Source organism: Ascidiella aspersa, chromosome 2, assembly GCF_963924565.1.
Source record: "Ascidiella aspersa chromosome 2, kaAscAspe10.2, whole genome shotgun sequence".
Lineage (NCBI taxonomy): Eukaryota > Metazoa > Chordata > Ascidiacea > Phlebobranchia > Ascidiidae > Ascidiella > Ascidiella aspersa.
In genome coordinates this window covers 35,655,604-35,680,194 of record NC_139448.1, presented here as the reverse complement: position 1 = coordinate 35,680,194, position 24,591 = coordinate 35,655,604, and the positions used below count along the sequence as shown (strand labels likewise).

The following is a 24,591-nucleotide window of genomic DNA, read 5'->3' as shown; positions in this document are numbered from 1 at the left end:
AAAAAGCGTTTTATAGTCTGATTGTCTTTAAATAAAAAAAGAGAAATAGCTAATAAGTTCTGTGTAATATATCCATACAAAAACAAACCTATACCCAATATGCATTACAATGTCATTTGCATAAAAATTTATTTTTTAACTCGAGGGTTTATTTTTTACTACTTGCCTCACCATACGTTTAATTCCCGGAAGAACTTTTCTCTCAACTATAGCCTTACCTCCGGGGTTGCAGTTATATGAAGTAAACTACCGATAAAGCAATGTATTATTTAAATTTAAATCAAGGAAATGGATTAAAAACTACAAACAAGCTCGCGTTTGCCAAGTAGTTTGTTAAAACTATAAAGAACAGAATTTTACCAAAACCAACAGCTGTTCCAAAAGACCAGTGGTTCGCAACCTTTTTTAACACGACTTAATAATGGTCAAATCTTGCGACCCAAGCTTCTTCTGATGTATTATAAGCCATGAAGTTAACTATTTATGAAACACTCAAATTCAATGGTTTAATTTGTGACGTGGAACTAAAATTCGGATAAAATAAAAATGATGTGAAAATATTTGTTATATTGCACGTTCGGCATACGATATCTGTCTAAACTAATTGCAACTAAGAAATTGAGTTATAACGGTATATTAGAAGGTAACTTCTGTCAGGCAAGCTAAATGTTTGTAAACCAGTGGTTCTTAAGCTTTCTGCTCTTCTATAATTGTCCTGTGCCTTGTTTTCTCTCACATATAAAATAGACATCATACAAAAAGCAAATCGGTATTAAACGATTTCACATCAGTGAGACCAAATGAGAATACCAAAATTGATACTAATTGCAATTTTTGTTCAAATTGGCAAAACTTTAATTAAAACATATGACGCATTGAAAGCATAAAAAAATTGTATTTTCTTCAAAATATTGGCATTTATAAAACTGATTTTGACAAACATGGGGGCCATTGACTCCAAGCCCAAAAGGTGGCCTTTTTACCAATTTGGTAGGTAACATTTTCTCTTTTACATACACTTCACAGTATAAATAGAAGTTTTATAAAGCGTAATAGGTATTGTTAAAACATTTAATGCACTCTATTAAAACGTCTTTGTTTTGTTAACAGATGAACACAGCATTCCATGGTTTATATGGCTCATCGTCATTTTACTACTTATCGTTTCAGTGGGGCTAGTGGTGTGCTTCGTCCAAAAACATCCATTGAAATGTTTAAAAAGTAAGATTATTTTCTTTCTATTAATACTGTACATGGCAATGAATACCAAAAGTCTTAATGAAACTAGATGTCGATTTTATTGATGATTATTTTTTTAATTTACCTGGTTAAAATATACTGTGTGACAATTGATTAACTATATTCCGTAAACATGTATGTTTATTGTTTACTCAATTACTAGATTATCTAAACCCTGTCTTACAATTACTGTGAAAATATTTTTTTGGTGTCGTAATTGTTGTCGAGTAAATTTGTTTCATCCCATTCGAAATTAGGGCTTAAAATCAGATAACTCTCTATCGTTGGTGTTTAATCTTGTCGTACAGAAGGAGGAATTTCATGTGAAGATGAAGAACGAGGATCAAAAATTGAACTTGGTCCATTATCGACCAAAGATCCCTCCAGTAATAAAACCTCGCGACAGAACACAAAAGTAACAGGTACATCATATATACCCAAAGAAAATAAACTCCAGCTAAAAACTCCTTCACCTACCGAAACCACCACATTAGAAGATAGGACACAGTTCTCAGCTGAATATGACCATGATTCTCGTCAAATTCTCCCAACAATCGAAATGGGCCAAACCTCACCACCGAAACTTTATCCATTGTTGACCAAAGATCCTTCCAGTAATACAACTTCGCGACAGAACACAAAAGGTACATCATGTGTACAGATAATAACCTTTTCACGGCCCACCATTTACAACTAATGTCGCCTTGCTGAATTAATTACATTAGCTGGATACATCGATACAGTTGAGCTCGTATACAATAACTTCGTTGAATTTATGTGATATGGTTAAATTGATATCATTTTTTCAGTAGGTCAATGCATTAGACGTTTACAGTTTAGTTATGAATTTAGCTGATTCACATAAAGGTATAAATCTTAATTCTAATAAACCGAAATTGAACTTAATTTCATAAAACTTCTCCTTCTAAACTACTCCTTTAAGGTTAAACATGGTTGGTAGTTTATTTTTTTAAATAGCTCTTATTTTCGTTGAGCACAGAAGAGAAACATTTTGATGAAGACGAATGTCAAACACCTGAGGAAGATACACTTCTGCCAATAATTTATTCACCTACCGAAGCCGCAACATTACCCGCATCCGATGAGGCAGGCCAAACAACACCACCGGACTATAAAACGTGGCCACCGGCAGGCGATTGTGCACCTTCACAAAACTACAAAGTGGAAGAAGGTTCAATTAGGGAAACCTAATCATGTTGCTAATACCGTATCGCAGTGCTGTAATGACTTCAGTCAATGACTTGACATTTAAGTGCACTTTAAATCACCGTTTTTAAATGACTTGACTTGAACTTAAGCATTGTGTCAAATGATTTGGGATAAAATTAAATGTTTCCATCTAACTTTTTTAATAAAATTGATTTTTTTTCTAAATTTTTGCTCGTAAAACAGTTTTACCTTTTAGTTAAGGTAATGCTCATTTTCGAACGAGGTTAACAATTTTAATACTTTGATGTTTTATTTTTGTCGATAACTTGACTTGTTATTTTTTAAAACGACTTGACTGCGACTTCAGTCATTTCAAAATGGCTTGTTCACACACTGCCTTGTCGTACGTTAATGAAAAACTGAAAACAGCCAAAACTGCATTAGGAAATACTTCTATGGAGATTCCAGTTTCGCAACAATCAATATCCAAAAACTTTTAAATATTAGTTCTAATAAATAACTTAGTTTTATAAAACTCACTTTACATAAACTTTATCCGCTCATAAATGCTTTTTGAATAGTCAGCCAAAACGTTGGTCAAACAAATATACAAGAATAACTTAGTATTAGCAAACTTACTTTACCTTCTGAACTATTCTTTCAAGCTACCTTAAACATGATTAGTAGTTTATTTTTAAAAAAACACTTATTTGGGTTGAGCACAGCAAACGAACATTTTGATGAAGACAAATGTCAAACTCCCGAGGAAGATACACCCTGGTCAATAATAAACGAAACCACCTCATTAGAAGATAAGACAAAGTTCTCATCTGAATATCAACATCATAATTCCCGTGAAATTCTCCCAACAACTGAGATAAACCAAACATCACCACCGGAGCTTGTTCCATTGTTGACCAAAGTTCCCTCCTGTAATGAAACCTCGCAACAGAACACAAACGGTACATCATGTGTACAGATAAGCTGAGTTATAATATTCGACAATTAATAACCTTTGTAACATATTCATTATGATTATAAGAACATTACTTGTCAGGTGACTAATACAAATTTTAAACCAACAAATACTCAGTATGCTTACAGTTAAGTTTAGTTGTTAATTCAGCTGCAATAGTTTAGTTTAATTAAAATCAAGTTTGTTTCGTAAAAGGTTCTCTTTTTATAAAATCGTTTTCAAACCACCTTGAATAAAATTAGTAACTTATTTTAAAATACCACTTATTTTGTTGAGCACAGAAGAGAAACTTTAGGTGAGGACGAGAACGATAAACTCCTCCCAAAAAGTTTGCTACCTACCGGAGCCACCCTCTTTCTACATGGAAAAATATCATCAACTAAATATCAACATGATTTCCAAAAATCAGCTGAAGTGGGCGAAGCCAGTCCTGCATTTGAACTCAATTCAAGAGAGCCATGGCCATCGGGCAACTGGCATACACGTTCACCGAGAGAAACATTGGAAGACAGTCAGGATGCGAGTAACACCAAAGTAGATGATGGTGTTTCTGATGATATATCATGCGGTTTTGTAAAATGAAAATCAGCCGAAGCCTTGGGAAATCTAGCGCTGACAATACGACTTCTGGTTCTCAACCCTCCCCTTCCTTCATATCAAAATAATGTGGGGGAGGCATATTAGTAACTCAACTACCTAGCGAAAAAAATGCTTTTCAACAAAAATCGAATCAACCTTAATATAATTTAATCGACTTCAATATAATATAACCTTTATAAACTGTTGCTACCAGGCATAATAATGATAATAATCAAAGACAGTTCCTCTGATAATTGTAATTGTTAACCAACGCTTTGGCAAACCTAAGAAAATCGCCTTCGTCAGGGTAATTGACACCGAAATTGCCATATATTGTAGAACGAGCGTTCATTGTCATTTACCCTGTAGAAAGCGATTTGAAAAGATTAGCCGAAACTTATAATATTATAATATAACCTGCCTAGCATTCTGTTGCTGATAAGGCTGTGTTCGTTATTTCCCGCTGATTTTCTGTGCAAAATACAACAAAGTGTACAATATGCCTATTTACGTTTCTATCTCTAATATATTGATGTATTTCCTTCACAACTACCACTTAAACAAGTTTGTTTTAGCACATCGATGAATAAAGTTTGGGACAGAATTTATAGAAAACGAATGGTGCCCATAAACTTAGCAAAATTTCATTTAATCGCAATTCATCACGCTTTATTGAATTTAGTGCTTTGGGGAAGAGTTTACCCTACCTTGTGGCAAAAAGGACATAAGGAGTAAATGCGACCGTAATATCACTGTGTTACAAGCTGTTGTGTCTATTTAGAAAGAAAAATTGTTTTTAAAACCAACGTGTAATACAATAGGTTGCTTAACCAGATTTATCTGTAAATTAAAAGGAACGCTTCCTGTTCTTTTATTGCTCGCCTGTCACAGCTATATTGAGTGTGAAATGGGTTTGCATATTATATGAACACACAATACTTGTTTAAGTTGAGTAAAGGTGGAATAATCTTGTATCAATCAACACTGTTGAAGCACTATTGGGTTAAAGTAAGATTGGCAACAACAGTTTCTCTATAAACAAGCGTAAAATGGAATAAATAACATCGAATAGAGAAATTATCAATCTAAAAAGGATTACTGATTTTAAATTATTTTGATAAACGTACGCTCAAGACCAGAAATACTAGCTTATATAATAAATAGTGTAGGCTACAACGGGACCTCTAAAATTTATAGAAGATCCGTAAACGTGTCAAACTTGAATCAGGATGTAATACTCTATTTCTTGTTTCTATGCAAAATATGGATCTTTTCACGTAGGTAAGAGGGTTTTGCATAGATTCTTGACTTGTCCTTTTCTGCAAAATCTGTTGTTAAATTCAAAGCAGAACTTTGAATGGCAAAGCTATGCCTTCTTTAAAATTGTTTGCAGGCCAGATTTAACGGCGAAATGGAACGGGTTTGCCCATGCCGGGTATATAACGAATAGCATATATTCACAGGCTGTTGTTTTTAAATTATGCATAGTTCTATTGTCCCGTAAATTTGAAAGCTACAAACTTTTGTATGTCAATAAATATCTTCAAAAAACCTCCATTGAAATTGGTTAAATTATTATCCAGATTGATAACATAGTTTATTTCCAACTTCAGCATTTAACAGTGTTTCCAATGGCAAACAAGTAATCAAATTAGAAGATCCGTTCTCGTAGCTCAGGATCAGCAAGATTATCACGTCATCATTCTCATACATTTCTCAATCAAGGTCAGTGTGTGCTTATTTCCTTAAAAAAACAGACTCCTATGTTTTATTTGTTTTAGTATTCACTGCTGAAATAGTATTTCAATGTAAATTGCTTTCATTATTGTTTTTCCACAAAAAACTCCCATATTGGAATCTCATTGGATCAGTTGGCCAGAGCATGGTGTCCACAAAGCCAAGTCTTACCCCGGTTAATGTTTGCTAAATACACTGTTGTTGCTGTGTTGACTTTTCACGAACGCTGTCGCTCGCCGTTTTTCGCTTGTTTGAACAGCATCACGGCGCATCATGTGAGCGTTTTCGCGACCTGTGGCGATAATTAGATTTCATGGGTGGTGTTGATTGGCTATAAAACTAAAATGATGAAAAACAATGACTGATTTGTAAAGGTTTTTTTGTGTGATATTCTTTAAAATTACTGGCAGTGACAGTCGATTGCAAATGTGGTATTTTAGCCTTTTTTTACATTTGTTTGTTGATTTTTGAAATCTGACAAAAATATCTGATAACTTTGGAACTAATATGTATGACAATTATAATAACATATATAGATATTATTAAAAGTCTGGCGTCTCTATGCCAGCCTTGTGTATTTATGTCTGTTTAATTGCTGCAACAATCTTATATTAGCTCAGCACAACTTGACTTTTCTAACGTTTTCAGCAAAAATTGCGCTTGCTGAAATTTTATCAATTCTAAACGTCGCAAGCATTGGTTAGATGGCGCTCGAGAAGGGTTACTTTAAATTAGGGGTGGGCAACGTGCGGCCCTCGGGCCGCATGCGGCTTTTTTTCATTTTTTGTGCGGCCCTCCATCTTCTACCAGCTATTTTTCCCTAAATAGGGCTATGAGTGTGCATCATGTTGGGACTTTTGCTCTATCATTTCCTGTTTGAAGTGCGATGTAACCCATAGGCTACGCCGCTACACTAATGCAGTTGAACTCAAATGGGAAGCATCTATTACAAAACAATCTTCATTTATAAAGTTTTACTTGTTCGCATTGTTATGATAAAGAATTGTTTTGCAACAATTACACTTGTCTGGTACTTTCAAGGTGTAACAGACTTTTGCCACGCATATTGACTGAGATGTTATGTTTAACAGCTGGTTTTGAATTAAGGCTGTTAATTAAATTGTACTGAGCCAATCCGTGCGAGAACGGCTTTTTTAGAATTGAAGGTAAAGTTATTTCCACTGACTGCCGTAGTTGATGCCTAGACTGCCGTAGTTTATTGTTTTTTCTAGTAAAATATGAAACTGTGAATTAGTGTTTATTTGATGTGCGGCCCTCCGTTAAGCATTACATTTCCTAACTGGCCCTTGTGTTAAAAAGGTTGCCCATCCCTGCTTTAAATGAATTGGATGGTTAAGTTGGTTTTGTCAATTTACGCCGTACCTAATTAGCATAGCAAAGAGATCAGTATACCTAGAATAAATCCACTGTCAACATTAATTACTTTATCCAAACGTTTGCAGGCAAGACTCATAAAAAAAACAATAATGAAAAATAAAACGACAATAACTAATCTTAAACTGAGCTTTTCTTGTGGTTTAGGCAAATACTACCATGTGACTACCGTACTTACTAATTGTAAATTCACCACAACAACGTTAGGTGTCGCCCGAGAGTGGTTACTGCAAGAAAGATTAAATAGCTGCGCTGGTGAGAAATGGTTTTGTCGATCTAGACCAGCCTTTCTTAACGTGGGTTCTTAATTTGCCCCTGGGTGTTAATTTTCAAGCTTTAGTCTAAATAATGGCCTAATTGTCTATTTAAGAAGTCACCAAACGTTTTTTTTGAGGGGCGGACAACTGTTACGACTTGTGATCGCGACCGGATCTCTGTAAGATATATATTGGTTACGGGCCGGAGTTATTTTATATAAATTAGCTTAATTTGCATATTATTTAAAGAAGGAAACATAAAAAATATCACACAAATATATAAATAAGATTTATAAAATTTTCATTTAGGTAAATGTTTTATCAAAATTTAGCTTTAACCTGCATTCGACACAGTTTTCCGTTATATAACTGTACTTTGGGATCAAAAAGTGTTCCGTGGGGCAAATACTTTAAAATGGCGGGCCGTAGTTTTAGGGGTCCCTTACATATAAACAGAAAGCTTGAGCATTTTATCACTGGTTTAGATAAAATACATATTTCTGACTGTCCAATGTTTGCACATTTGCATTCACGAGCGATATCGCGCGCGCTTCTCGTTTATTTGAATAACGCCACGTCATGCGAGTGTTTTACATTTCACGACTGAAACCAATGATTGTGTATCGCTGTCAGCATGTGTCACAAATTAGTATTTAACGAGTGTGTATGTAATAAACATTCTTTCCTTAAGTTTTCTTGTTATTTTATTTATGACTAGCCTTCGTGTTACGCCATAATGCCCCAAAAGTGGCGTGATGTTTACCGGTTAAAACTGATCAGGGTTGCCAGATTGGCCTTCTTAAGGCCAAATTCCTCGAATTAAGGCCAAATTCCTCGAAAGTTTTTTTTAGAGTCTGTTGGCCTTATAATTATTATAGACATCAGTTTAGAATTACAATGTCAACTTTCAAAACTTGGTATACAAAAATGTAACGTGTTCACTTTTCAATCTATCGGTAGTCTAATAACAACCACATACGCTTACAAAATTTTAGTTGTTTAGCGAACACTTTTTAAATTACCGTTATTGTGATGTTTTTATATGTAAATTTGTGATGAGTAAATAACATTAATGATTATAAACTTGTTACAAAATAATCTTTTGTTGGCGTTGCAGTGTTTGCCATCTTCTTGGACACACCGACAGTGCGAGAACACCTTTTTGGTTTTTCACAAAATAATTTCTTTTGTAAAGTATATTAATTAGTGCGGTAATATTCACTTAGTCTTAAATACATACATACATTAATTTAGCTTGATTCATTGATATCATATTATATTAATTGCTTTCATATTTGCGGTATTTATAAAAAGTGTTCAGCTCTGTTTGACACAAGGACTCTTTCCTGTTGGACCATTCGTTTCAGACCTTGATAAGATATTGCCTCCAAACATATTTTCCCACCGAATTTCCCCCGCCAAATGTATATTTAGTTATTTCGGTAAATTCCTAGTTAAATGCAAGTTGGAATTCAACTAAGATAACAAACATCATAATAAATATTATAACTATGTAGAGATGTATTTCTATTGTTTTTACCTAACCTATTTAAAATATCGGCTACATTTAAAAAGCACAATTATTATTGTGTTTGTTCTAGTTGACTTCAAGCTTGCACGAAAACTAGAAATTTACTGTAACTTCAATTTGTAGCTGGTGTCAGTTTACTTTACCTATTATTATTTATTTAATTGTAAATTTGTACTTTCATCACTTTATGGTTAATAGAAACGGGTAAATATTCATTTGGCCTTTTTTAGCCTTTTTATCGTATTATTTTGGCATTAAGACCTTTGCAAAGTCTGGCAACCCTGAAACTGATCATTCCACATTAAACGTGGCAGTAAAAACACGGGTGTTTTAATAGAAAATCAAAATCCAAGCAGAGAGCTTACTGAAAGTTAACACTTCTGGGTGTTTAGACTAAAAACGTCGAAGTATTTCTTAACATAACATTATTTGTGTTCGTGGCAGTATGTAAACAACATTTTGCTGAACTAACAATAAAATTAAACAGTAGCTTTATACGAGTAGACCCATGGGAACACACAAAACTTGTTTATAAGATGGGTAAAGGTTAAATGATATTGCTTTAAGCAACACTGTTGAAGCACGTTTGGCCTAATCTATGCTTTTTTTGTACAATTTTTGGAACTTTTGTATCTTAATACATATTTTCTGAAAACCTCTGTATAAAGTGGTTAATTCATTATTCAGATAAGTAACATATATTTTTAATTTTTGTTAGTAATTTCAGAGTTTAGCAGTGTTTATTAACCAATTTACCTCATGGACCTAATTTATTTAAAAACGTGATGACGCACCTGGCTAGCAAAGTGAGACGTGCATAGTTGATTTAAGCAATAAAACGTTTCAACGATCCAGAATGTTAATCACATAAGAAAATGAAGCGAGGCAATGATCTGAAGCTTGTCATAAAACGCTGTTTTTTCTTCAGCAGAATTTCCACTTTAAAATTTTAATTCTGCATTTTGGAATACTTAGTTGAAAATGTAGGTTTATAATTAAAAGCTATGTAGATTTATTTAGTAGAAAAAAATATTTTGTCTTAAAACGTTAAAATGGACGGGACATTGTATTGTACCTTTATGTATACGTTGTTGTGTCCAAATTGCAAGTATTCCTACCCAATCGTACGAATTAGAATTTGGTTTGAGAAATGGTTAAACACACATGTACTACTGCAATGCAGCACAACATGTACTACTGCAAATACTTTAAAGCTATAATGGACCAAGTCTAACATTGTCACGATACATTAACTTAAATAGACACTATAGGCCTACGTATGATGTTAATATTTAAATTTTAAACATCCCTGTGGCCTGTGTAGATTGAGAAGCTATGTTGCAACACCTAGTCAATTGCCACACCACTGTACTGAAATTACAATACAGCACAAGGGCAAATTTAGTTTGCCATTTCCTTTATGCAAATCTTGGTCGGAAAATAGCAACAGCACCAAGCCGAACATCGAATACGAAGTTCTTCTGTAGGGCAGTGAGGTTGCGGATTTTATTTACCTGGAGGCCGCACGCCAGTAAGAGTTTACGAGAAATGTTTTCGCACTTTTGTCGTTTACATACATATTGCATAACTCAAAAGAGTAGCAGTTTATATATCATGTAAAGCACCGTCAAAATGTCTTCAACGAAGCCGAATAAATAACATAAGGCAGGGATGTGATTTTAGTTTTATTAAACCTTAAAATTATTAGTCCTTTCAGCATAGAAAAATTAGGCGTTTAACATGTTATTCAAAGTCATTTTTGCTTTGGCCTTTTTTGCTCTGTGTATTGGCACAGACGCAAATTACACAAACATATCGCCAAAGTGCGATGGGAAAAATAGCAGTGTCTCTAAATGTCAAAGTGGAGCAGTGTGGTGCAATGACGGACTTCAGTGTGTTCGCGAAGTGACAGTATGTAATGAGGCAGCAGGGTGCTTAGACGGTAGCGACGAATGGTATTGCAGAGCTTGCCAGCAACAAGTGGCTGACGGCAGGATCCAGTGCGTCGGACGAAAGGAGCCTTGCGATGATAGAAGTGTCTGGGTTGACGGTAAATGGGTTAAGGTGGCGCATTGTACAAACGACATAGACAAAATCAAGTTTGAAGCGATCCACAAGAAAACGACTTGCCGCCAACTTATGGGGCCGTGTGAAGGGCGGAGAGACAGGGTTTGTGGAAATGGACAGTGGCTTTGTGAGGAGGGAACGCAAACCAGTTTGTCGCGATGCAGTAACGGTAACTTCATTTCATCCCACAAATACTGTGATAATGCCCAACGACTACAATGCGATGATGACGAAACTAAAACTGGCCTGGGATTAAAATGTATGGGGACAAGCCGAAAAGGGATTTGCGTTTTGCCGCAGATAAACATCTACGATGATGAACCTCAATGCGCGGATAAATCAGATGTTTGCTTCGTTGATGGGCAATTTAAATGCTTCTTGTGTTTGGACAAACGACTGGTTATTTCACAAGACCAGGTTTGCAACGGGGTTCCAGACTGCTTCGATCTTTCCGATGAATGTTTGTGCGACAACCGAACAGTTTGCCAGTCAATCTTGGGCGACGCTAGACACACTTGCCCTCCCAACCAAATGCATTGCCGCAATGCAACGGACTGCGTGGACATAGACAAAACACTGTGCAACCAAGAAGTAAGTTGTGTGGGAAAATTTAACACGAAATACTGCAGACTAGCTCAGGGTGACTCTAAAGTTTATCAGATATTATGTTCCCCTGACAGCTATTTCGATTCTGTTCCAATAATCGCCACAAAATGCGATGGAAGACCTGAGTGTGTGGAAATGAAAGATGAATGCGACGGTTGTAAGGTACAGCCGAAATTCTGCCAGGTGGCTTGTATGCAAGGTATGGCTAGCAATGGAATAGCGTGCCAAGGAGCAAATACAACATTGTGCGACGAACGCGGATTGTGCCCGAAGCGTCACGAATGCGCCAACGGAGAACTAACCAGCATCGATGTAAACAACCTCTGTGATGGAATAATAGACTGCGACGACGGATCCGACGAGGATGCGACGCGATGCAGCGAAACGAGGTTCTACTGTCGCAATGGAAAGCCCCTGTCGGTCGACATCAGATTGGTTGAAGATGGATTTCCTCAATGTTCGGACGAGAGTGACGAATGTCCGCCAATAAGTAAGAAAAGTTCCACTTTCTCAGATCAAAAAGAAATGATAGGTAACCCAGTTTACAAAGCCTTCTTCTGGTTAATGGGTTTATTATCTGCTATTGGTAATTTTGTTGTTTTTGTCATAACCCTAAAAGACGTTTTAATTAAAAAAAATGACGATAAATTTGCAAAAAGTAACTACATATTTTTACTAAGTTTATCATGTGCTGACTTTTTAATGGGTATTTATCTAATTGCAATAAGTGTAAACGGTTTACAGTTTTCGGGGAATTATTGCTCATTTGACGCACTGTGGCGCACAAGTAGCACCTGCAAAATTCTTGGGGTAATGTGTGTTGTAGCTACCATGGCATCTTCGGGTACTATGGCTGTCATGACGGCGTTTAGACTTGCAACAGTGTATAAACCATATATAGCCAGAATAATGAAGTTAAAATGGATTTACTTTTCATGTGCATGTATATGGTTGCTTTCATTTATTTTTGCAGTTCTGCCTTTATTTGATTACAGTTCAGGATATTTTGTTTCTCATGTTTGGTTTCCAAATAGATTTTTCAAAATCAACCAAGTTAAGAAGCAAGACATAGAGCTTTTGGCCAATAATATAAAGCCGTATAACATGACGTCACTTTCTTGGCATGACGTCACCCTACTTATTGCTAAAACCTTCCCGAATCAACCAATTAAAGGAATATTCGGTTATTATGGTGAAACTAGTGTTTGTATGCCCAGATTGTTTGCTTCTACAAATGACGCTTCTTGGCACTATTCAATATTTCTTATCACACTTAACTTCCTGCTCTTTATTTTCATGCTTGTGGCTTACATAATTATTTACATGAAAAGTAATAAAATGGCTCATGCAAAAAACAAAGCTTCTGACACCAATTTACAAAAACGTATTTCTCGCTTGCTTATCACTGACTTCTGTTGCTGGATCCCAATGTGTGTGCTTGCTTACTTGGCTGTTTCTGGAGTTCCACTTCCCAATGATGTTTATATTATCAGTGCTGGTATTTTGCTTCCCATTAACAGTGCTATGAACCCCTTGCTTTACTCTACCCTAATAGAGAAATGCTGTGTTCGTTTTAAAAAATGTAAAACTTTTGTCTCTCACAGAAATGATGATGATGATGTAGATATTGCTATGAACCAAATTTAACATCCAAATAAGTATATGCGTTAATGTATATTTTTCTGTGTTTTTTGTGTAACTCCAAATACGAAAAGTTTACTTCTCTTTGCTTTAATTGTTTTATAGCAAGTAAAAGTTTAAAAAGTGACAGTTTTGTATAAATCTAAATTCATTTCAATAAACCGCTTCATGCGATTTATACTGGTGTGGTATTTTCTCTTAACACTTTCTCAGCCATTAAATTTGAGAACAATACAAAAAAAATTGCATAAAGTTTTCGTATAGGCAAACGCTTTAAATTCTCGTACAAGGGCCGTCTTCAATACTCGTGTAAGGAACAATCAAATATCATTTTCATCACCCTCCCAAAATGCTAGGAAATTAAACTCTGTTGGAAAAATCATAGGTCTTTGGACACTGGAATCAAAGTTAAACTTTAAATTAAAGTCAAAACAATGAGTTTAATGTAAAAGTGGCCGATTTAAAGTTTTAAACACAGAAATGAAATGAGAGTCATTTACTTGGCTATTGTTTATAGTTCAGTGGAATTTGTGTCAATATAAACCTCTTAATGGCTGTCTGTGCTATGTGTTATTGCTGAATTTGCCAAATAGGAGGTAAGAAAATTAGGTTCTCGTATATTCGAATAAGGACAGCAATACAAAAAGTAGATCTACGAAGAAATTAAAAAAAAAAGAAAAATTAAACAGAGCTTTGCAGTTGTTTACGAAATATTGTGCAAGTCTAGGTCACTTGTTTGAGCTGAATGTAACGTCATTCTGTTTGTGTGACATCATGTGATTTAGACAAGTTTTAACTTCTGTTCTAAAAATTACAATAAAATATTATTGTAAACGAGATTTTAGTTAACTAAATTTTTGGGGAGAATGAGATTTTTTGCAAGCCCAGAAATAGCCTTTATTAATAAAAACGCTGTCAGGCAGTGGTGTGGCCAGTCGAAAAATTTGGGGAAGGGCGCCAAAAATTGAACGTGAACTAGTAAGACTGCAATTAACTTAGCAAGTAAATGTATACTTTATTGTTTAGCTATTGCCATTTTATTAACTATCGTATCGAACATAAATAAAATGCTAGCAAACCGTTTCGAGCAGCAACTAACTGAGTTTTAACACAATACTAAAAAAACATTGAAAGAGCTGTAGACTCAGAACGGCTGAGCTGCAGGCTAAGTCTCACAAAAAGGGTTGTAATTGTAAGTAAATTAAACTTACCATTGTGAGTAAATTAAAGTAAATTTAACTTTCGTATTATTTTTGCGACGCAGGTCTATCCAATTTACATTCACTTTTACAGTATGCTTATTTGTCTAAGTTACGCTAAACGGAAATTCCAACAATTAATGACTTAGCAAGCTACAGCACAGCTTACTTATCAACCTTATTTAGTAAATGAACGGAAAATATAACAATTGAGGAAACAAAGCCAATTCCAAACCACTGTTATGTCGGGCTGTTGATGCGTAGGCTTACTAGGCAAGTGAACAACAACGTTGGTATAACGTGAACGTGAAAATAGAACAGAACAAAAACAAAATGACAGAGAAAAAATGAGCAGTAGTAAACCTATATTAGTAACTATAGCAAAAGTAATAATGACCACATCGTTTATGACGTAACAGTGCATGACAATTGAACGTGTGGCATACCTGTGATCGCGTGTTGTGACACTGTCACTGCTCAGTGATCATAAATGCTACAAAACAAATTATTATGAGTACAACACTTGTGGGCATGGCGCCTGTGGTACCTGGCTACGCCTATGCTGTCAGAAACCAAAACAAAATTTATTTTGGAAAAACACATATCTTTATGGAACCATGGAAGAAAACGTATTTGTTTTATTTTTTAACGGAAGATGAACAGTGATGTGTTGCCCCACAGATGTTAAGCTGATTTTTATTTTTGAAGCAAAGGGTGTTTAAGAAAGTAATTTTCTTTAAAATATACAATAAAATGGCAAAAAATAAACGGTAAAGGAAGACCAATGTAGTAATTAGCCACACCCATTCCACAAACCCTTCTACTTCTACCGCTTAAGGTTTCCGAGAGATATTTGAGAATCTGTAAGAATCTGATTTGTGCTCAACTCTTACTTTTTGGGTAAGATAAAATAATAAATCCAAGTACGCCTATAGCTTTTTACGTTGTGCAGAGTTGATGTTTGTTGTGACAGTTCCGTTTATTGTGACATTCTAGTGATTTACCTCCCCAAAAATCCTGTAGCGTTGCGGCAATCTATTTATTTTTCTGAGGGGTGCCGCTAGCCATAAAAGGCTCAGAAACACTGGGTTAGGGTGATTCTTTATGTTAAGGGGGACTATTTTAATCTCCCTGAGACATCTTGTATTGGATTTCTATCAGAGATTGCTAGCATCGACCCAACATTAATTGAATTATCAGGCCGGCTTATTAGCACCTAAGGGCCGCACCTCTTAGCGCAGCTAACTTATTTTTAATTGTTCATATTTTAATTAGTCTGCGATACACAAGAGAGAGAAGGAAGAAATACACTTAATATTATTACGTACCGTAGCTGAGAAAGGAAAAAAAGGGCACAATGGCGGATTCAAGATCGCGGGAATATTCAAATTTATTTAGAATACCTTGCTACACCATTAGCCATTGTGTTCAACTTTTGTTCTCTCTGTACGATGTGGCGGTAACAGACCGCTTTTTGCAATTTTTTTGGAAATTTTTCCTCTTTTTGCGTTAGTTTGATATCTTCTTCACATAACACTCGTAACACTTTTGAACAAAACGAAAAAAGCCTAAAAAAGCCAAATTTCATTTGGATTTTTTTTTTGAAAAAATAAAATCCAAACAGGTTCAAATAAAGCCTAAATTTTCAAATTTGGCTTTAAAAAATCTTAACTGGCAACCCTGCGCGGATGTCTGCAAGCCTTGCTGAAAAAGTAATACTCTTACTGCGCGTTTGAGTATGTGTGTGTGTGCACGCCTCTGACCTCTACAATTACGTTGCGGGCAAGCGGGAAACTAATCAACACAATCCGAATTCTTCGCTGTTTAAAAACGTTGCCTGCTGTTGACAAACTTTTAGAATGTAAAACTGCAAAGCGGCTGTTGCTGGCAAAAACTGTGAAAACATAGAAAATGTGTAGTTTTGGAGGAACATATACGTGGAAACGTAAACATAGCGCGATATAAACCTTGGTTCAAACGAAATATTTTGTCAAAAGCATAACAAAAAACAATGGTAGAAGTGTTGGAAAACATTCTGAGACTGCAATTTTAGGCTAAAGGTGGGCTTTAAATTTTCATATTTCCTAATCATTCTTTTATAGAAAATTCAACCATAAATATATTTATAAAAAAATTATGCTAGTGTTGTTTTTTAATTATATTAAGTAGTTTATTCTACAAAAATAACGAAAGGGGTCGCTAGTCGCTAACGAAAGTTTTAATTTCTGCATTTTGTATCCAGGTCCTTGCTGTTGCTGTTGTCAATTATTGGCGGCAAATATCATTATCGTTTTTTATGCAACGCTTTGCTTTGCCTTATTTCCATCTCGCCTTTCCTTTAATAACGCCAAAACTGCGCTGGTCGCTTCTTTCGTTTCTGCCAGGTAATCGCGTGACGTCACTTCCCACGATTGTGACGAGTCACTGGTTGCTGAGCAACGTTTTATGTTTTGCTGTGTCAAATGTTATTATTGTGCTGTAGTACATTTTTACTGATTTATTTTTACTTAGTGATTATCAAACGGACTCCAGCCATAAGCTGAAATAATAATAACATCAACGTCGGAACAAAACACGCTTAGAAATAAGACAAAAAACACTACTAACACTAGGCCAATACTCGTAATACCATCTACTTTGTATAAAGTCCTAAAGCCTTTGAAATAAAACTTAAATGGTTAAAATACAACCTTTTACCTGACCCCAAACCACACCCCCAAGAACATCACTAACTCCACTAATAACAAATTTGCCCCCAACCCAATTTCTAACCCCTAACATTAACATCCAATAACCCCAAACAAGGACAATTAGTACACAACGGCGCCGGCCAAACGTTCAAACGTCGACACCAAAACGGCCTTTGCCCATAACCCCAGATCGTCCCATACCCTCTCTATGCAGTTTTATTGGTTATTTTAGCAATTAAGCCTTATTGCGATGAATTGAGGACTTAGTCTGGTGGGGTTAGGTATATTAAAAACATTTAGATATTATTATGTCGTGGATATTAGTATGTATTAGCCTTTTTTTATTAATGTAATGAAAACAAGCAAGCGATGTTTTTAACAGGAAGTTTAAATAAAATTGGTGATAAAATTTAGAAACAAAAAGATATGTAAATGCAATGTGTCCTTTTTGTTTAAGGTCGGGTCTTCTCAAACCCAATTCAATCCTACACACAATAGTTAGTCTGAACTCTGGCGGTTAAACCTCTTTCTGCCCCTTGTTAACCCCCAAGTCCCCAAGTTGAAGAATCACTGATCGAGTCGCATGTTTGATTACGAATGTATTTGCATGAGGCGCCTCAGACCAGCGACCGACTGAGCTGAAAAGTCAAGACTCGCCCTTTAGTGCTCCACAGCGCCCCCGCGTGCTCGAGGTCACTTGCAAAATTCATTTTTATAAATGGACAGTTAGTAGTTTGACATGGAATTCCCCTAACCAGGAATGATGTTGTAGGTTGATCGGAATTGATGATTACAAACAGTTGGAAGATATTAGGACAATTTATCCTTGGCAATAAACAAAGTAAGATAAATTGCAGCGCATCTCTACGAACAGGTTTGTAAATATTCCGAAATTCTATCAGAGGAAATCCATTACGTTAATTAAATATAATTGTAATTAAAAATGGGAAAACGTAAAATGTGATCGTTACAGAGAAGCCGGTGGATTTGGGCCGATTACTGCTGATAGCAATGGAAATGGATTGTTATGACAAAGTTGAACAAGCGCTATATTTGCAGAAAACCGTAGTTACGTCATTGTAAATTGCCGTGGAGGCAATTTTGTGTGAGCTTACGACTTAAAATTACCAAACAGTCACGTAAATTTATCGATGTGTTTGGTGCTCTCGTGTTTGGTTTAGTCAGATTTTAAATAACAATGGATTACAGGCAGCGTTTGTAGTTAACACATGGAAATATGCTTTGGATTAAAACAAAATAAAATACCTCTTTTGCTTGATTGAGTTTCGAACTCGCCCCGAAAAAACTTGGGTTAAGTTTATGTTTCGCCAAATCCAAATGTAGCCTATAAACGTTTCAAAGCACAAATAAGGGACAGGAGGCTAATATGTCATCTACACCATAATACTGAAGCACAACTACATTTTTTTCATCTTAAAAATACCTTCACAACATGACGTCATCCTATAGAACAGACAACGTATAGTTGAAAAGTTTTTATTTTTTTTATTGTTTATTCATATATAAAAACTCTTTGGTATCGTAAACCTTCTGTGCTTTTTCGTAAGAATGCGTAGTTTAAGTTGTGTCTGATGTATTTGGTTTGTTAAAAAGTTTTAATTGTTGAGAGTTGTTTGGACTGTAAAAAATATGAAACTAAAGCGTATTACACTTCAATTTATAAAAATACCATTCGTGACATTTTTATATTTACTTAACAAGCGCTTCAAAAAAGTATAGTGTGATAAATTTTTAATGTAGCTTTGCGTGACATATTAAACATCAACAACTGTGTGAAAAGAGCATGTAGTGGTCAGTAAAAGGTTTATTTCCGTTATGTTTGTGACTGCGATCTTTCCAAATATTCAATAAAACCTACTGCGACCTTTCTTGGATAAATAATCGTGTTCTTTGGAAGGCTGTCGTAAAAAGGTTAGTATAGGTCGGGTGGGACAACACCGTAACTTATTGTGCGAACGTAAATTGTCGTAATAAACTAATGGAAGGTTCTTTACAGTTGGGCTTTTTTATTTTTGTTTGAAGTGTTAACGGTATGTTTGGTTCTTGGATACAACATCAGGCCAGTGAACAGTAAGTTTTGACTGCTACCTACCGGCTTGTAAGCGTTATCTAATAGGTTTAATTTAAGTGTACACGTTTATCAAGCTTACTTGAATATACCGTACACTTACAGGACAAAACATATCTTAAGAAAAGACAAAACTTATTATGGAATAAAAATCCCAATAAAAATAAAAGCGGTTGCTCAATTTTAAGTCATTACTGTTCTTTAATTGGGGGACTTAAACTAGGGAAATTACCCTTAGGGGAATCCCAAAGTTGACAATTTTAATTTGTTTTGTTTTTATTAAACAAATTATCAAATGTAAATAAAGCTTGTAGGAATCGAACTATTTTAATTAAAAAGCTCAACAAATAACCGAACGTTTATTGTCTACGTATCAGTTGTAAAGAGGAATGCATTAAAAAATATTTATTTAATAGTAATGCTTGATAAAAATGTTTGAAAAACTTTTACTTATTTCCTTGGCTAACTAAAAAAAACACTTATATGTTTTAATTTTAGGAAACAATTTACAACAAAAATGTTTATGCTCCCGCTTTGCAACCATTTTTCTGTCAATTTGCAATTACAAATGTTATGCTAGTTAGGTGACCTATTAGTGTAAAACAAGAGATATGTGTTTTTTTAACTATTCAATATAAAACAGGGAAAACAAGTAAAGGAATTCAATATCTGTTTAACTTATAGCCTTTTTTAATGTCAAAAACAATTGCGGATTTTATTTCCCAAACTCCTGCTGGGTCTGTAATTGTGAACTGTGTGGCACCATGAGCCATTTTAATATAGTTTTTTCAATATTCATAAAATTTTGGTTAAATTTTGTAGCCACATTTGTAGATTACACAGGAACTCTTTGTTTCTCTGTTCTGTTTATAAATTTACCAAACTCCTGAAATGTTGTCGATTATTTTTGTTTTTACAGGTGCTTGCATTTCAACAACAAACCTTGTGAGACAAACAAGTGGAAATGGCCACACTTGGGCTACAAACTATGTGGGGCCTCTTTATAGTGGCTCCTTTCAAGATACAGCCACCAATAAAGTTGTGGGTTTGGTGATTTACTTCAATTCTGGTTATTTAATCATCGCAATTCGTGCCGATGAATGTGGGGCACCCTCAAGTGACAACCAGTCAAAGTTTAGTGCGAGTTGTTCGATAAGCGGAAATTGGGTTTCACTTTCCATCAGTGCAACTTCTCCACTGACAACTGAAATAGTTAAACTTTAAGCTATTGCGTCTGGAACATCGTGCGTCGATCTAACTACGTTTATCTCTGTGCAAGGTAGAGGTTTCACTTTATGTTGCATGTTTCTACGTTGACAATTATTGCTGACAAAGTTTAGTTGTAAATAAAACAATTAAAATATATAGTTAAACTGATTTTAAAATAAAAAGATTAATTTACGCAACAAAAATATCAAAGGCCTTGGATTATTTATTTGCACCATTTTGATAATTTCTGTTTTTAAGAATATTCCAACTTTGATAAACTTGATAATAAATGTCAAAATGGGTCAAGTAAATCAACATCATCCTAATCAAGATAATTTGATGTGCACTTATGTTTCATTCAGTTAATTAGATCAATTTAAACTTCACTTATGCAAGGTGAAGCATTCCTTATTATCCGCTGTTTGTTTAGATTGTGGAATGTGGGAGTCCAGGTCTTACTGGTGTGGAACCACCGCCAGTAGTGTTTTCGGCGACTCACACTCTTTTAGCTGCAAACCACAGCAGTGAAGCTGTGAATGCAACTTGCAAAGCTGATGCAACCTGGAGTTTAACAAACGTCACTTTATGCTCGGTGAAAGGTTTGATTTACAAAAATAGATTTATTTTTTTTTGTTCTGGTTTACTTTTGTTCAGATAAAGCCGTGTAAGAAATATTTTGACCAAAATTTCAGATATTGGCAAACTAAAAACAAGTGGGTCTTCAATTTTAAGAACTCATTTATCATTTAATTTTGATCATTTAAACATATTGACCAGCCTGTCACATTTCAAAAACTTTTCGGTCTAATATTCACATAAAAAAGGGTAAGGGATCAACCTGGAGTTCATCAAACGTTACTTTCTGCTCAGTGAAAGATTTTATTTGTAAAAACAATAATTTACAGATCAAAGGCTAAATCCTACCCGCCAGTTTGTATATTATAAAGTTGTGGTGTGCCAAATCATCATTATAATGCAATTTTAATTTGTAAAAATGATAGATTTAGGTCAATGTGTTTCCATGCAAATAATATTGTAATATTGCAAATGCTTAAACCACACATTGTGTCTCTTTTTATGTTGTATTTGTGATGTTGTTGTTTGTCACCATTATATATTGTTGATAGTTCCTGACACTTTTGTACTTTAGAGGATTAATGGGATATATATGTAATAAAATGAATATTTTTTAGTTAAAGGATTCTAGATCTATCCAAGTGCCACCCAACTTGTTGGTGGAAATAGAACTTTTACATCGCACTTGGCAAGACCAACTTCCAAATCTACTTTGCAATCGATGGAGATGTAAGTTTTAACAACTTTAACAAATGATTCTCTTATTAAAAGGTTACAATTTCGGTTAAATGTATTCCACTTATTGAAGAACTGTTTTTGACTGTGGCAAAAAATCCAATCTTTTAATTCAGATTGCGGAAATGTGACATTGGATGGAGTACTCCAGGATGTTCCAGCCAACAAGGGACATGGGAGCTGTCACAAATTTACATGCAAAAGTGGATATACTGGCATGAACCTACAGCCATACTGCGATTATGATGCTCAGTGGTGGCGAACACCCTTGTGTATATTTGGTAAGAAAATAATTCCTCTGAAGCGGTTGATGCTTTATTGCGAGACGCGTAGATCGAATAAGGGGGTCAGCGCAACACAACACTCGATTATAAAGCACAACACAAAAAAGGCAAATTGCACGCTTCGCTAAGCGCGCGCCGACGCGGAACCATGTACGCCACAGTACCCCCCTCCAGAAGCGGGCATATAAAAAGCCGCGTAGCGTTGCGGGGGATGAACGTTGCGTCTTGGTCGTCCTCTGGCCGGAGGTTGCGCGACTGGAACCGGTTTAGTTAAATCGACGTGAGCCGGTTTCAAGCGGTCGATGGAAATGGTCTGTTGACGACCTCCAACATCTAAAAGGAAGGTTTTGCTGGACGCTTGAAGGACCTTATATGGGCCATCGTACGGTTTGGTCAGAGGAGCTCGATGAGTGTCACGGCGTACAAACACGTATGGGCTATTCCTCAATGTCGACGGGACGGAAATACGAGGGTTGCTGTGACGCGACATCGGTTGTGGCAACAGCTGTCGGAGAGTGTCCTGTAAAGCAGGTAAAAAGTTAGAAGTAAAACCTCCTTCATTAGCAATGAATTGACCCGGAACTGTTAAAGGTGCGCCATAAACCAACTCAGCGGATGACGCTTTTAAGTCTTCCTTAGGAGCAGTTCTAATGCCCAGCAACACCCAAGGCAACTCGTCCATCCAGTTTGATCCCGTCAAGCGTGCCATCAATGCGCTCTTCAAATGACGGTGAAAACGCTCCACCAGGCCGTTCGCTTGAGGATGGAATGCTGTCGTGCGGTGGAGGTGAATACCCAATAGTTGGCCTACGGTAGTCCACAGCTGAGACGTGAACTGCGGGCCTCGATCCGATGACATGCGAGTTGGAATGCCGAATCTGGACAGCCAATGAAATATGAGAGCCCGCGCACAGGTGAGTGTGGTAGCGTCTTCCATTGGTATAGCTTCCGGCCATCGTGAGAATCTGTCGACAATTGTAAAAACATACCTATGGCCTCGACACGGTGGAAGTGGACCAACAATGTCGATATTTATGTGCTGAAAACGAGCAGACGGAGGTATGTAGTCCTTCAGTGGGGAACGAATATGGCGTTGAACCTTGGAACGCTGACAACAGATGCATTGCTTGGCCCATTGAACAACATTCTTTTTCATGCCATGCCAGACAAACTTTGAGGCCATAAGTTTTTTCGTGATGCGGATGGATGGGTGTGATAACCCATGTACGGCGTCAAACACTTTTTTCTGCCATGATGCAGGGACAATTGGACGAGGATTACCTGTAGATACATCGCACAGGAGTGTAGTTGCGGAAGAACCAATTGAAATATCCTTCAAAGTCAACCCTGTAACAGCAGTGCGGTAAGATTGTACTTCGTCTGTCTGTTGTGCACGCGCTAGTGCCTCGAAGTCCAAGTCTGCAGTTGAACCTTCTAAGGAATGGACAAATGACCTCGATAGAGCATCAGCAACTGTATTTGACTTACCGCTGATGTGTTGGACATCGGTGGTAAACTGGGAAATATAAGAGAGTTGACGTTGCTGACGAGCAGACCACGGATCTGAAACTTTCTTGAATGCAAAAGTGAGAGGTTTGTGATCAGTATAGGCTGTGAAGTTGCGACCTTCAAGGAAGTAGCGAAAGTGCCGGATTGCTAGGTGTAGTGCTAACAACTCGCGATCGAAGGCACTGTACCTGGTTTCGGGTTTTCTCAGTTGACGACTGAAAAACGCCAGGGGGACCCAGCAGCCTTCTTTAAGTTGTTGGATGACTGCGCCGACGGCAGACTGCGAAGCATCAACAGTGAGCGCGATGCTGGCTTGCCACTCCGGGTGATGCAAAAGCGTTGCGTTAGCGAGTGCATTCTTTGCTTTGTCGAAAGCTTCCTGAAGAACGCGAGTCCAAACGAGTGACCTCGGCTTGCCGGATAAGGAACCATACAGGGGCTTCATAATGTCTGCGACATTTGGAATAAACCTGTGATAGAAGTTTATCATACCGCAAAACTCCTGTAAACCCTTGACGGTTTGAGGCACAGGAAAGTTGTTGATTGCGTCAACTTTCGAAGGCAGAGGTTTGACCCCGTGCTGGTCAACGAAATGACCGAGGAACTCAAGGCTTTCTTTACCGAACTCGCACTTTTGCAGGTTTAAAACAAGACCGTGGTCTGAAAGCTGCTGAAAAAGCTGCGTTAAGTGTTGCATGTGAGCAGCCTTAGTCGGACTAGCAACAAGAATGTCATCGAGGTAAACATAAATAAAGTGCAAACCTTGACAAATCGAGTCCATCATCCTCTGAAAAGTTTGCGCGGCATTCTTCAACCCAAACGGAGTTCGAAGAAACTCGAAGAGACCAAATGGCGTGATGACAGCGGTCTTTGCGATGTCTGCTTCAGCAACTGGAACCTGATGATAGCCTCGTATTAAGTCTATTTTAGAAAATACGGTACAACCAGCCAGACGTGCAGTAAAGTCGTGGATATGGGGTATAGAGTAACGATCAGCTTGAGTGGCATCATTGAGGCGACGATAATCGCCACAGGGGCGCCAACCACCCGAGGGCTTCTCTACCATGTGGAGAGGTGACGACCATGGGCTGGATGACCGGCG

The 24,591-nt window shown here is 36.5% G+C and overlaps 2 protein-coding genes across 2 annotated transcripts in view; both read left to right on the top strand.

The window, feature by feature from the left end:
* The first annotated feature begins 941 nt into the window (after window positions 1-941).
* LOC146165522 (uncharacterized) overlaps window positions 942-24,591 on the top strand; it is a 58,758-nt gene continuing 35,108 nt past the window's right edge. The window contains exons 1-3 of the mRNA XM_083380947.1: window positions 942-990; window positions 1,548-1,883; window positions 2,240-2,437. Coding sequence (XP_083237073.1) covers window positions 942-990; window positions 1,548-1,883; window positions 2,240-2,437 — 583 coding nt within the window. The remainder of the gene's footprint in view (window positions 991-1,547; window positions 1,884-2,239; window positions 2,438-24,591) is intronic.
* Window positions 12,083-13,204, top strand: LOC146165523 (G-protein coupled receptor GRL101-like). The gene is made up of 2 exons (XM_083382729.1): window positions 12,083-12,441; window positions 12,592-13,204. Exons 1-2 carry the CDS (start codon window positions 12,083-12,085, stop codon window positions 13,202-13,204), a joined length of 972 nt encoding a protein of 323 aa, XP_083238855.1.